At 49.8% G+C, this 15,138-nt stretch overlaps 1 protein-coding gene across 3 annotated transcripts in view; it reads right to left on the bottom strand.

Annotated features, from left to right (window-relative positions):
* RASAL2 (RAS protein activator like 2) overlaps positions 1-15,138 on the bottom strand; it is a 260,025-nt gene that overhangs the window by 2,824 nt on the left and 242,063 nt on the right. For 2 of the 3 annotated variants that reach the window (XM_038758689.1, XM_038758688.1), the window contains exons 13-17: positions 14,022-14,221; positions 10,967-11,840; positions 7,947-8,081; positions 6,538-6,740; positions 4,451-4,538 (exon numbers count right to left, since the gene is read on the bottom strand). In XM_038758689.1, coding sequence (XP_038614617.1) covers positions 4,451-4,538; positions 6,538-6,740; positions 7,947-8,081; positions 10,967-11,840; positions 14,022-14,221 — 1,500 coding nt within the window. The remainder of the gene's footprint in view (positions 1-4,450; positions 4,539-6,537; positions 6,741-7,946; positions 8,082-10,966; positions 11,841-14,021; positions 14,222-15,138) is intronic. The other variant, XM_038758690.1, reaches the window with a different exon arrangement.

Raw genomic sequence — 15,138 nt, 5'->3', positions numbered from 1 at the left:
AACTGGCCCATCTTCCCTTAAGGGGGAATAGCAAGATGGCAAAAGGAATGAGCCAAGTGTTGCTTAACTGTTACCCTGGTGCAAATTGCTACTGGTCCTGGGCAAGAGGATGAGTACCAAGTTAGTACCAGGTGGGGCTAAACCAAAAGGTGTGAATCTGGATTGAAACTGTAGCCCACTGTGGTGGACACTGAGAAAAGAGGAAATTCCTGAGCCTTCAAAAGGCCCAGGACAAACCAGTGACCCAAATGGCCACTGTCCTCTCCTCCTCCCCCCCGTCCCTTCAAGGCAGGCTGAAGAAATGCCAGGTGCGTCCCAACCCCACCCCTGCCACCCCAAGTCAAGAAACAACTGAGGTCACAGAATTGGTACATAATTGACTGGCTGAAAAGTAAAAACCCAGTTTGTGCAGCGAGATTCCTCTTGATTCACGACGGCAGGAGATCCCGGCCGTGAAATAGGATCGCTGAACCTCGTTCTCACAAGCAAATTCTACAGATCAAAATTCTTCTTTCTGCTTTGAAACCATTTTTTTAAAATGGGGATTAGACAGAAGTTAAAAAAAAAATGCCACAGGGTTATATGGCACTTGCCCAAGGTAAATGGAAAGTCTCACAAACTCCCTCGTGGAACCAACCAAAAGCTTCCGAGTGGGGTAGGCTGGAGGGTGACCAAAAAAGTACATCTATATTTCTGATATACGTACATATATATATGTATGTGTATATATATATATATATAAGAAAAGAGATTTAGAAAATCCAACCTCAGCAAGCAAGAGATGTTTGGCTCGCTCCCACCCTGCTCTGGATCTGACCCAATTAATTCCGGTGTGGTCCCGGTACCAAGAATTTGAACGTGGGGAGCGGTGGGAGCTGGAATGGGTAGGAGACCAGTGCCCTGGGCCAGGGGCCGGGGCTGCTCAGCTATAGAACGGACTGGATTTACTTGCCTGTTGGAATAATCTCATCCCCATTTATGACCTGTAATTTAACACAGCGGAGACGTCACTGGTGATAGCAACTGGGCAGCACACTCTGCTTCTCCAGGGCAGCCCTGCCCGTTCTCACAGAGTGGGTGCACCGTCCCTGGGAATCAAGAAGCCACTAAGGGGAAGGAGGAATCCTCACGGCCCCAGGGTTGGTACGTGGGCCCGGAAAGTGGGGCTGGGCCAGCGTTTCTCTCTTCAACCACTTGCTCTGGGACTCCCAGGGGAAGCAGGCCTGCAGGGTGAACGGCTTCAATTGATTCTGGGGGGAAAAGGTCGAGACCAGAATCTGTACTCACTTCCGCGGGGGGTGAACTAAAAACTTTACAAGCAGAGCTGGTCCCAACCAACTCCATGGGTTCTGGGGACTCAGCATTCCCTGCGGAGGTGGGTCAAGCTCCGGCAGCTCCCTCGAGGGCCCTTCCCCTTAGTGGAGCAGTGCCAGGGACCCGGAAAGACATTTCACTTCCCGATAACTTTTGTGCTAAGCCAGATTTTCCTCGTATTCACATACCCCCTAGAAAGGGCTGGGCATCACTGAGGCCTTTCAGCGAATTGACTGGAGGAGGAGTCAGCTCCGCTGGGGGCAGGGGAGGGGGGAAGGGGCATCAACAAGGGATGCAGAGACGTAGAGAAGAAAAAGTTAGCAAAATGATCAATTAGGGAGGTGGGGAGGGGAAAGGGGAGTGAGGGAAACAGAAAGGAGAGAGGGGACAGAATATCAGAGGGGTAGGTGAAGGCGAGGAAAACAGAGAGCAAACACAAGTCTGGACACATGAATGGTGAAGAAAGGCCAGACAGAGCCTCTGTGGGGCTTCACTTGCCAACCGTCGGAACCTTGGGAACCACCCAGGGAAGTAGACTGAAGACCGTCCCCTCCAAAGTGGTTTCATGTCCATCATGTGGCTTGTTTACCTTTTATTTGCTCTCTGGGCTGTGTCTGCCCTCTCCCTATTAGTCTGGGATCTCCTTAGGCGACAGGATCTGTGACTAAACTGATTATCCAGAAATTATCCCAATGCTTAGTACAGTGCTTGTCACATAGTAAGCACTGAATGAATACCCATATATAAAATTAAAAGAATGTGGTATTGGGGGAACGAAACAGTTAATGTTGAGCTGCTCCTGATCGGGGGAGGTGCCGGTTTCTAGGGAAACAGGCTCCCCAGAAAATGGAAGAATTGTGGGTAAAGAGCCAAGGTTGTCTCGAGGCAATCACTACAAGAGAGATTTGTGGGTGCCAGTCAAAAAGAGCAGGAGCCCTGCAGGGATGCAGGTCAAAGTGACCTCCTGGGAGGTGACCTGTGTCCTTCCCAGAGAGACCAGACACACGCAGACCCCTTGGAAATGACATGTGCCCTCGCCAGAGCGACCAGACATGTGCAATGGCAAAGATGATGATTTTTAATAGCAAGAGACTTGAATGGTCACATCAATTAACCCACAGTGTATACTAAGCCTGCTCAATGGATGGCGTTGCCGGACAGCGGCCAACAGCGCTCCGCGCTCTAGGTGGCACGCACGTGACCTATGGGGGATAGTTCGTGAGCCCGGGTGTGGGACGTCTTCTACCCAGACTCTGGGCACCGGGGCCTGTGGAGTCCCAAGCAATAAACTCGGCCCTATTCATAACAGTTGTGGCTTGCTGTGGATAACTTAGAGGAGGAATTGCATTGGGTCCTGGCTACAGAAGGGAAGAGGGAAGTAGGAAAGGTTGACAAGAAAAACACCAGGAGAGGAGCTGGGTCCAAAGGCCAGGGACGGATGAGTCGGAGGCACAGTAGAAGAAGTCAGAAAGAGAGAGGAGGGTGAGAGACCAAAAGGGGAGGAAAGGGAGGAGATAATGACAGCGAAGAATGAAAGAACGGTAGTGAGCCTGAAACCACTATAAAGAAATGATCATCTCAACAGGTTCTTTGCTAACCAAAAAACAAGGGGCGAATCTGGCCAACCTACCTGCCCTGTATTCTTGGGCAAATTGCTTTCTCAAGCCCAGGGCTCTTCCACTTCCTGATCTGAACTGCCTCTTTCTACTGCATGTGAGATGGGAGGACTTAATGGAGTCCTGGCTTCTTTCCATCACACATCTGGCTCAGTGAAGCAGGGTTCAGCAAAATAACCCTATGGATTTCTATGGATTCTGAGGGGTCCAAATTGTGAGAAGCGGAAAGAATGGAAGCTAAAATATTTTGTAGAGCCATTCCATGGCAGCATGACACCAACCCCGTTCAGCCCCTAAAACTTGTGGCCTTGACTGGGGCTCCAACCACCGAGCATTCCACCCGCCTCCCAAATCCTTTGAAAAAGGAACCCGGGGGAATTGGCCTCTTCTCCCCCAAGAGAACTTATTAGCTCTCCTGGTGAGGGGTTTCAGTTGGACAGATTTTCATTCTGCAATTTCTAGTGCAAGCTTGAAAATTCAGGAAAATGACAGGGCAGCAACTGAGGCTGAGAGAGGAGAAGCAGGGAAATTTGCAGGTGGCCCTCGCTCAGAGTTTGGTTTCCCAGGCTAGGGGGGGGTCAGTGGCCCCCACACCCTAGTCCTGCCACAAATTTGTCCTTGACAGAGACAGACAATGTGGCAGGGGCAACCCTCAGAATGGTGACCGGCTCCAGCTGTTGGCCATCCTGCCCTCAGAGCCAGCTTGGGATCCCAGCAGAAGTCACTTCTCACTCCAAAAAGGAGAGCAGAATCTGGGAATAATCCAGCCTGGAGGATTTTGCTCTGAGGGTGGAGAGGCTGCATACCCGCCCATGAGCAGCTCTTGGAGGAAAACCTAGTCGAGCATTTCGGTTGGGAGGGGCAGCGTTCCAAGTGGTGATTTTCCCCCCACCTTTCATTGTCTTTACGGGGTCATAAAGGGCAGTTCTCCAAGCAGTGACCTGGAAGAGAAGGGCAGCGGAGCCAGGCCAAAGCAGCACTGCCCTTCCTAGGCCCAGAAGAATGGGAGAATCGAGGGTTGCCTCTTACTCTCTTCATTTCTCACCATTCCTCCTCTCCTACTTTTTTAAATTCGCCAAATGCTGAAGGATCGTGGCCCAGGGGACCACAGGGATGGACCGTGGACAGCACAGCCAAGCAATGGTCAGAGGGCGGCCACAAGCCAGACACATGCAGCGTGATTGTCAGAAAGACCATCGCCCCTCAGCGGCTTCCCTGCCTTCCTCTGGGAAAGGAGGTCGACCCCTGACCTGTACCAGGTTTAGTCATGTCTGATAAAGGCACTGATCACACTGGTGCTTGGTTGTGTCAATGGACTTCTCTCCAGTGAAGGATAGGGAATGTGAGGCAGGCTGCACAGCAGCTGATGCTTTCTATCGGGGGTCAGAAGGCCCCAGTGGGGGTTGTCAACCCCCCAGTTCACCTGGCCTTTCCTTGGCATTCATGCGCCAGGACTGGCAGGGCAGGGGGTAAGAGACGGCAGGGAAAAATGCCCTTATTCAGACCCAAAAGCCTCTTACCTGGGCATCAATGATTTTCTGTTTTGCGTCAATAACTGCTTGCATCTCAGCATGATCTTTCTTCAGCTCTTCCTCCACAGCCATTAGCCTACAACCATACAGCAAGAAGAGAGCATATTAACGGCTTCTGGATGGGTAATGGAATCATCTCATGAAATGATTTCATCTAGGACCTTGCTACCCCTTTCAAAGAGGAGTTCATCCTCCTTCCTGGTCTTCTGAAAACATAGTTAAATGCACTGTCTTATCAAGTGGGTGACCTTTCGCTTACGTCCTCCCTCTGGCCTGGAACTCCCTCCTCCTTCACATATAACAGACCACCACTCTCCCCCCACTTAGAGCCTTATTAAAATCACATTTCCTCCAAGAGCACTCCTTTCCCCTTACTCCCTTCCCCCTCTCGCGTCATCTGTACTCTTTAAGCACTGGATATTCATCCGACCCTCAGACCCACAGCACTTGTGTACAGAGCTGCAATATTTTTTTGTCTCCTCCTCTGTGTACTGTAAGCTCATTGTGGGCGGGGAACATGTCTACCAACTCTGTTGTTCTGTATTTTCCCAAGTGCTTAGTACAATGCTCTACATAGAGTAAGCACTCAATAAATACCACTGATTGATAGAAAGCAATGTCGCAACTCAGTTTCTTGAGGTAAGTGACAAACGTTGGGATGTGTGACCCCCAAAACTGGCAGTTCTATTTCTACAGAAAGGCCATAGGTGATAGTAAACTGATGGGAGAGGCTAGATCCCTCCTACAATCCAGTTCTCCTGCTACATCCCACAGGTTCTGTAACCTCCTTGAGGGCAGGGATCATGTCTATAGCACTTCAGTCTGTACATATCTTTAAACTCTTGTTGCTTCCTCCTACATGCAATTTATTTTAGTGTCTGGTGTCTGCCTCCCGTGCTAGATTGTCAGCTCCTTGAGGGTGCGGATCATGTCTACTAACTCCACTGTACTCTGCCCAAGTAATTAGTGCACAGTGCTCTGCACATAATAGGTGCTCAAAAAATACTACCAATTAGCTGATGGACTCACTCCTCCCAAACCAAACTCCAAACTGTCCTGTGGCCTCAATTTTTCCCCACCACCGACCCAGTGCTCACAACTCTCCTCTCCTCCACAGACTGCTTAAACGGGCCCCTCCTGCAGCAGACATTCCCCAATTAACGTCAGTGCTTTCTGGAAGATGTCACCTCTTCCGTCACTTCAGCACTCATGGATCTAACTCCTTATTTGTGCTAACCCATTAGATTAACCACGGTCATAGATGGAGGTCTACTGTCTCTCCGGTTAGAGTGAAAGCTCCTCAGGGATTGCATCATTTGCTTCTTTTGTATGTTTGGGGTTTTTTCCATGGTATTTATTAAGCACTTAACTAGGTGTCAAACACTGTTCTAAGTGCTGGGGTAGGTACAGGTTAATTAAGTTGGACACAGTCCCTGTCCTGCATGAGGCTCACAGTCTAAGTAGGAGGGAAAAACAGGTATTTAATCTCCATTTTACAGTTGAGGAAATTGAAGTACAGAGAAGTGAAGTGACTTGCCCAAGAGCAAGCAATTGACAGAGCTGGGATTAGGCCCTCTGACTCCCATGCCTGTGCTCTTTCCACTCAACCACACTGCTCTCCCCGAGAGCTCAGTTCAGTGTTTGGCACCAGGAGACACTCAGAAAACACCTGTTGGTACTGAAACGGATTTACACAAAGCCTCCTTATTCTGACATGCCAGGGGGCTGCCTACCGGTTACAGCAGCAGTTTCTCAACTTTGACATTCTGGGCCAGCTTGCCAGAGATCTCTGGACTCTTTGCTGAGAGACCCGGGGTAAAGAGCAAAGGTTCTGGATTTTTTCCTGGCTCTCTGCTTTGTGAGTTTGTCTAACTTATTACTGACTTCCCCCTCTGTATTAAAAGAAGAATAAAAAAAGAGAAAGAGAGAGAGAGAGCGAATCCTGACCCTTTCATGGAGGCTGCAGCACGGCCCGGTGTCCGTGAAGCACGTACCATCTGGCCAGGTGGTGGGGTTGAAAGGAGCCGAGGGCAGGCTGTTCCCTCGGCCGTCCTTCCCCAGGCCCTCTCCCTCACCTGCTGATGATGCTTTTCATCTGGCTGTCTTTCTCCTCTTGCTGCCGGCGCAGCCGCTCCTCACTCTCCTCCAGCCGGGCCTTGTACTCCATCAGCAGCTTCTGCATTTGCTGTTCCTGCACGAGGAGCCGGCGCTCGTACTCCTCCAAGCGCTGGCTTGACACTTTCAGGCGCTCCTTCAGCTTGGCAATCTCCTGTTCGTACTGCAGCAGAGGGGAGTAGACAGAGGCATTTCTTGCTGGCAAGCTGGGGTTGACTTTGTTGGGGGTCGGGGCGGGGGGCAGGGGAAGGACACAGAGAAGGAGGCCAGGCAGGTACTCTAGCCAGGCCCTGCCCCCTCTGTTTCTGCTAGTTTAATCTCACTGCATCCCTGAGACACCAACTGGCTGTCACACCTCCCCTCTTGGCCATGTGATTTAACTGTCACTTGCAGATTTCCAAAATGGGTCCCCTCCAATTCAGGAACGCTTCCGCCACCATGCTGGGGCCAGACGGGCATAGGTAGGTATGTGTGCTGGGGTTGACCATGTCTGGCCAGGGTCTTGATTGCTTTCCCTGTGGAAGGATCTGAGGTCCAGGTCCCAGTCCCCAAAGGACAGTGAGGCCAACACCCACAATTCCCCAGGCAGTGGGTTAAATGTCAGGATTTCCACACTGCACCATGGCCTAGGAGGGAGTCCCGGCCTCTTCAGGCTGGCCGACGGAGGACTGAGAGGCTTCCTGAACCTGGCTTTCTGACAACTCGACCCGGCTCCGGGATCTCAGAATTTTTGGGAGCCGAGAGCCGAGCCCAGGTCCGTCTGCCCAGTACCTCTGCAGACCCCTCCCTGTTTCTGAGGCGCTGAGCCCGACTGAGCCCAGAGTTCGAGTGGCTCGGTCACTGCTTGGCTCTCTGCATGGCCCTCTTGACTCCCTCAGGTTTCAAAATGGAGCCGGAGAGCTAAAGCTGCTCTCCTGGACAAACAGAAGTGACCTGTGTGAGAAGCCAAATGGCAAACTCAACTTGAGAACGGCCTACCCAATGCTTACTGTGCTGGTTCAACAGGTCGTGTAGAACATTTGGAATCTCTGGCCAATACAGGCGCCTGAGGTTTTAAGCATGCAACCATGAGCTGAGCTCGAGTCTTTGCTTGGGAGAAGCATTGGGGCCAACTCAGCTCTTGCCACCTAAGGACTGACTAATGCCAGCAGCTTGGAACTTCTAAACGGGCCACACAGAGAAAGAAGATCATGGAAGGCAGGAGGTTCATTCAGCCAATTCAGGACACCTAATACAAGGCATCGAGGGTTAAACAACAAATAAAGTGAAAACCATGCAGAAAGCGGGATGTTAATGGCATCCGTCTACCCAAGCTGCCATCTTTTTCAGTGCACAGAATTCAAGACAATGAGGGTCCTTTGGACTCTACCTTCTCAGCGTGCTTGATGTCATCCTGACAGGGTTCAGTCCCTTCCTCGTCTTCTCCATACTGCCCATTGTTCAAAACCCACGCGGCTGTCCTCTCGACGGGGGACATGGTGGCCGAATCCACAGGTGACTGAACCTGCAAGACAGACACAGTTGCTTGCGTTTCCCTAAAGAAGGCTGCCTCTAAGGCGAGGCTCACACTTGGAGCTATTCTGGAAGGAATGTCAGGGAGTGACTCTGATCCAGTCAGCATTCCTCCTCCCTTCACGTCCCCCCATCCCAGCTAAGGGTCTCCAGCTTTAAAGGATAGTCTCTTACAACAGCATCATGGGGGTGTCTGCCTAAGGCAAGGATGTAAGCTCCTTGTGGGTAGGAAATGTCTCTACTAGCTCTCTTGAATTGTACTCTACCAAGTGCTTCATACAATGCTGTGCCATGGCAAGTACTTAATAAATACCATTGACTGACTGATGTAGAGAAGACATTTTCTTGGGAAAAAATAAGAGAAAGCCTGGGGCAAAAGGAAGGGCCTGGTAATTCTCCATTCAGCATGGTGACTGAAGCTTCTATTAGTCACATCCTGGCTCGTTGAAGAGAATCACAGAACAAGAGGGTTCCCTGTCATTAGTTCCTGGGAGTTGCTTGCCTGCCACATGGGTTGGCTTCACAAAGTGGGAGCCCAGCAGCCCGGTACAGTGACACATACAAGTAAACAGCACTGCTGCCTACCAAGAGGAATGAAGGGACTTTGGCTTAGAAAATGCATTTTTTGTTGGCTTGTTTCCTTTACCACTTGCCAGAGAGTTCTTCTCATAGGCCTTCCCCCTCGTCCCCCTCTCCATCCCCCCCATCTTACCTCCTTCCCTTCCCCACAGCACCTGTATATATGTATATATGTTTGTACATATTTATTACTCTATTTATTTATTTATTTATTTTACTTGTACATATCTATTCTATTTATTTTATTTTGTTAGTATGTTTGGTTCTGTTCTCTGTCTCCCCCTTTTAGACTGTGAGCCCACTGTTGGGTAGGGACTGTCTCTATATGTTGCCAACTTGTACTTCCCAAGCGCTTAGTACAGTGCTCTGCACACAGTAAGCACTCAATAAATACGATTGATGATGATGATAGGCATAAGATTCCTGGGAAGATCCCCCTCAGAATCTGAAGAGCCAGTCAATTTCAATAATAATGTTAAAGGCAATCCAAGAAATTGCACAGATCACAACAGATACCAGGAAAAGTCGGAGGCAGAAGACATTGAAAACCTCTAGATATAAGGCTCTCTCGACCATGTCATTTCAGAACTTAAATACAAATATTCCATCACTGTAACAGAATCATTAGAAATTCTGTACCCCACCTACTCAACTCAGTGGACGTGACTCAAGTCCCTCTGCTCTGTGCTCAGCAATGAATGGAACTTCCCTGGGACAAAGACTCCCACAGAACAGTCCTCACAAAGAAAAACCCCTCTATGTTTCAGGGAGAAAAGAATTCCCTGGCACCCTTTACCATTAAAAATGTGTACAGAATTTCCTTGGGAAATATGCTCAGCACCCGAGAGGCTTCCCAAGGGTGAGAAGAGAAAAGCAAAGCAGCAGGAAAATGAGATGAAATGAGACTGGCAGCCTAGAACGGACAGGAAACAAAGACGTGAACACCACGGGCTGAGGATGGGAGGGGAGAGAGTCCAAGGGCTGAGAGTTGGGCAGGTGAACTGCTGAGGAAATACTAATTGTGGCATTTGTTGACTTCTCACTATGTGCCAGGCACTGTACTAAGCGCTGGGGTTGATACAAGACAATCAGGTCCTATATGGGGCCCACATTTTAAATAGGAGGGAGCAGAGGTATAGAATCCCCATTTTGCTGATAAGGGAACTGAGGCACAGAGAAGTTAAGTGATTCGCCCAAGGTCACACATAGCAGGTATGTGGCAGAGCTGGCATTAGACCCCAAGTCCTGGACCCGGGCTCTTTCTACTAGGCCATGTTGCTTCCGATGGCAATGACGAGGGATCGGCCGGTGAGGCCTCCAGAAGTCCCTCAAAGGGGGAAGAACAGGAGATTACTTTGGTCCAGAGGGTTACGATGACTCCCCATGGCCCTCAACTTGTGCAGGGGTCACTCATTTATAAGACAACCTCAATGCTTCAAGAGGAAACATTTCCAGAGCAGAGGAGTGGTAGGGCTGGCAGAGAGTCAAGGGTGGGACAGTGTTGCTGGGCTTTTATTTATTTACAAGAAGAAGGGCTAGGCGGTTTCATCATGCTAATTGAGGGAGTAAGTGCATGATGGGCTCACCCACAGAAAAACCCAAGGGTGTTGGACAGTGCTCAGAATGCTGCTCAAATGCCTTTTCTTTTTTTTTTTTTTTGCCTCTTCCCCACCTCCCGCTACCTCCACCATAGGGCTGAGCAGTTTATTTTTCTAGCCATTTCCAGGAAAGGCCTCAGGGGAGGCCTCCCATTTCCCCAGCGAGTTCTGAGGGGATGGCATTCCTTACATTCTCCACTCAACATCAAAGCTAATGCATCCAGCTTATCCTGGAAGCTTGGGAGTTTGTGGGGGTGTGGTGGGGAGGAAGGGAGACTGGGGATTCTTGAAGTAGAGAAGAACCGGGCTGGACCAGAGGTTTCTTGGGTCTGAAGTCGAATTTACGGTTTGGTCGGCCCCAGCTGATTATTCACTCAGTACCACAGGTTTGGGCTGAGTGCCAACTGAAAGCTCTTCAGTTTGAAGAGGAGCAGAAGCTTCCTCAGCACTGCAGTTTAAGAGTCTCTTAGGGGTAGTGAGTCAACTGCACTCTGACCGAGTTCCACGCCAGCTCTATGCCTTCTCTCCCCATACTCATCCTACCCAATCAATACTAATTTCCTCTTCCCATTTGAATAAAATATTTTTTTTTAAGTGGGCAACGTGGCTTGAAAATGGATTCCCCAGTGAACTACATGGCCAAGCGCGGTGGCCGGCAAGGAAACACAGTCCCGGCAACGGCTCCATGGTCCTCTCCTACCTGCTGGGTCTGCTGCCTCTGGATCGCTCTCACTTTGGGAACGGGGCTCTCCCGGGAGGAAGACGACGGCTGCCTGGACCGACTCCCGTTCTGGATGGGCTCAGCTATCATGGCGGTGGATGTGACGGACATGCTCCCTGTGCTCCGGAGGGAAGCGCTCTGAGGGAGGGAGTGCGGCGCCTTGGCCCGGGCACCCAAGCCCGCCTGGTCGGTCTTGCTGAGCTGGGCCTGCCCACTGCTATTCTGGCGGGGGAGCACCAAGGGTATGTGCCTGTCGGGCCCGGTGGGTCGCCGGGAAATATCCTCGCTCTGGGTGCTGCGTTTGGTGAAGTCCTCCACGCTGCTGTTGCTGGGAACGCTGAATTTGTATTCCTCGCTGTTACTCTGGCTCTTGGAGCTGGCGGTGCTGAGGTTCTCCAAGCTGGAGTCCACCGAAGCCTTCGGCAGGGCCGGCGGTGGGTTGTTAAGGTGATACACCGGGTTTTGGAACGAGAGAGGCTGGAGACTCCCTGGCTGACTCAAGGCTGGGTGCAGAGGCCTTCTCACCTGGGGCGCACTCTGCGGGGTGTTCTGGGAGGTGCTCTGGGTGTCCCTTAGCTGTCTGATGCTGGCCACCTGGGTGATGGAAAGCTGGCTGCCGGCCAGGCGCACGGGGACATCATGCATGATGGAAGTGAGGTCGCTGTGGGCCATCTGGGGGTCCTGAAGATCCATGAGGGAGATGCTCCTTCCGTTGGGGAGCCCGCTGTCCTTCTCGTCTTTGTCCGAGTAAGTCACGCTCTGGGAAGATGCCTGCTGGACTGGCAGGAGGGTTTTACCTTTGAAGTAGTTGTGGATGTTCTCCTCCGTGGGAGATTTCAGTTTAGTCAGATCACTAGGGAGAAGAAAAAGATTCGAATGAGTATCCAATGCACAGTCCAGCTCTGATCTTATCCGGGGGCTGAGGCCCCGGTCAGCTTCACGAACCTCACATCTCAGGACCCTGTCACTCCCTGAAGGTTGGTTAAACTGTTTTAAGTTCTGTCTTGCAAGCTCCTTGTGGGCAGGGATCGCACCTACCAACTCTGTGGTAGTGCGCTTTCCCAAGCCCTTAGTACAGAGCTCTGCACACAGTAAGTGAACAATAAATATCATTAATTGACTGAGTAATTCATTTGGGTTTTTAGGATAAAAAAATCATTTAGGGCTTTCCTCAAAGGGAACAATCAAATGACTGAATCCATCCCACTACTTGACTGGGTTCTTTCTGGAAACTGAAAGAACATCCCCTCACATCCATTTGTCCAAAAAAGGAATTGGAGGGAAGAATGATGAGTGAGGAGCCTGTGACTGCCTGCTAAACCTCCACCTCTTCCCAGCAGGGTGAAGAAGGTCCAAGAATCAAGAATTCTTGGTCCAAGGTCCAAGAATAGAGAAGCAGCGTGGCTCAGTGGAAAGAGCACGGGCTTTGGAGTCAGAGGTCGTGGGTTCGAATCCCGGCTCCGCCAATTGTCAGCTGTGTGACTTTGGGCAAGTCACTTAACTTCTCTGTGCCTCAGTTCCCTCATCTGTAAAATGGGGGTTAAGACTGTGAGTCCCCTGTGGGACAACTTTATCACCTTGTAACCTCCCCAGCGCTTAGAACAGTGCTTTGCACATAGTAAGCGCTTCATAAATGCCATTAAAAAAAATCAACCAATGCCATTTACTGAGTGCCTAGTGTGTGCGGAGCCCTGGACAAGAGACTGGGAAAGTGCAATGGAGGAAATCAATCAATGGCATTTACTGAGTGTTTACTGTGTGCAGCACACTGTTCTAAATGCTCGAGAGAGTACAATACAACGTTGTTGGTAGACGTGTTCCCTGCCAACAAGGAGCTTACAGTCTAGAGGGAGGTACAAGACTGAGTGCTTGGCTCAAGAAGCTTAAAACTTTATCCAGGTCAGCTGTTGGGAATTAGGTAGTATGGAATAAATGTCACCACGCCAGCAGTTCCGCCTGTTTCTCAGAGCAGCTTGTTCACTGCAAAGTTTAACTTGAGTTTTCCAAATTCTTGAATCTTAAACTTCCTGCAATCCACATTTCAGAACACACTCACTCTTCCATTAAATGAAATACAAATAGATTTGTAGATGTTATTGCTTGGTTTGGGTAATTTTATGAGGAAAAACCTGTACTGGAAAAGGAGAGATTAGAAGCAGTATGGCCTGGGAGTCAGAGGACCTAGTCTCCAATCCTGGCTCCACCACTTGACTATTATGTGACCTTGGGCAAGTCATTTCACTTCTCTGTGTCTCAGTTACCCCATCTGTAAAATGGGGACAGAATACCTGTTCTCCCTCCCTCTTTGACTGCAAGCCCCAAGTGGGACAGGAACTATGTCCGATCTGCTTATGTTCTATTGACCCCAGCCCTTAGTACAGTGCTTGGCACATAATAAGAGCTTAACGAGTACCATAATTATCAATATTATATTATTCCTATTGCTGGATTTACCTCTTCGGCCAATTCCTATGGGACTTATCCCTTTGGACCTTGAAGTATACTTGAGGGAACAGATGATTTCCAAAGGGAAATCAGTCAATCCTGAAAAATATCTTTAAGCTCATCATCAACATCAAATTGCATTTATTAAGTGCCCCTTTATGTGCTTGGCACCAGGCTGGCTATAGTACAACACAATCAAAGAAATCTCTTTATTTATTGAGCACTTACTATGTTCCAAGCACTGTACTAGCACCTGGAAGAGTACAATACAACAGATTTGACAGACATGTTCCCTTCCAAAAAAGATCTTACAGTCTAGAGGGTGAGAAGAGACTCAATAGGTCTCATTCCCATCTCTTCCCATCTCATGGCCTTCCTCCTGCCTGGAACTCTCTCCTTTTATTATTATTATTATGGCATTTATTAAGCACTTGGTTTGTACCAAGCACTGTACTAAGTGCTGGGGCAGATACCAAAAAATCAAGTCAGAGTCCCTGGGTCCAACTTGAACAGGCCCTTGCCCTGTAGAAGCTTGAAAAAGAAACAGCTTGATAATTTTTTTTTTTTTTGTCTCTTCACTGTTTCGTACCTGTCAGCGGGGTCCTCGGCTATCTTCTGCAGCCCAGAGGAGAGACTGCCGCTAACATTTGGAGTGGAGCTATGTTCCGTGAAGCGCCTCAGCTGCTGCTGAATTGGTGTGGGGTTGCTCAGAGACTTGTTAATATCGGCAAGAATACGGGGGAGGGGTCCCAGTTTGGCCACGGTTGCCTGTAGGAAGGAATTTTCACCCTGGTTGGATAATAAGCAGCGTGACATCGGCCGTTGTTTTTGCAAAACGTTGGACATGGGTGGAGGGGTGAAGTTTGAATGGAAGGAGGGTGACGTTTGCATGAGGGTGTGGCAGATTCATAATGAATTGTTATGGAGCAGCAAAACCGTGGCGTCGAGACGAATGGAGGCGGCGAAAACGGGGTGCGGGAGACATCGCGGAAAGAAAAGGAAATAGGAATTAGGAGAAATTAAAAAAAAGGATAAAGGACATGCTCAATACAATAAACCTCAGCCATTCCAACTTTACACTGGCATGCAAAGCAAACTCAGTTTGGTGGGAGGGCGGGGGGATGTGCTCAAATAGGGAAAAAACAAACAACCCTCTAATAAGAGAGAACCCAGAGTAACCATGTGGGACAGACCTGCCGAGGTGAAAGAGTCATGGGGAATGAAATGCCTGCATACACATAAGGAGGTCCCGTGATCAAGGGGTCCAACACAGTATTGGTGGGGCTGGGAGGAGAATCCCGGGGATTTGTAATCAAACCCCCCCCTTGGGATTGGGCACCCCAAGTCCCAGCTATCTGCATGGTTTTCGCTTAGCGATCTCTCCAACTAATGGCATTGGGATGACCTGCCATTTGCTTTTCCATTCAAGGTTGGGCAGGCACGTTCACCATACTCCGTGAATGACTCCTACAGGTGTGTCCTAATTCCGATGAACAGCAAGAGTGTGGAGACCGTGTCTTTACAAGGAACAGCCCATTAAGTCTGCCACCTTCCCAACTGAGCCACTGTCTGTTTCTCTGTATATTCTAGGAGGAAATAACATTCCTTCCCCAAGTTTCTATGGGAAGCTTCCCCTCCCCATGTCCAAGAAACTTTTGTCTTGTGGAAGGATTATCCACGGCTGCCCATGGAACACAGGCCACAAA

This window comes from Tachyglossus aculeatus, chromosome 16, assembly GCF_015852505.1.
Source record: "Tachyglossus aculeatus isolate mTacAcu1 chromosome 16, mTacAcu1.pri, whole genome shotgun sequence".
Lineage (NCBI taxonomy): Eukaryota > Metazoa > Chordata > Mammalia > Monotremata > Tachyglossidae > Tachyglossus > Tachyglossus aculeatus.
The sequence above is the reverse complement of the archived record's forward strand: the minus strand, read 5'-3'. Positions and strand labels throughout refer to the sequence as shown.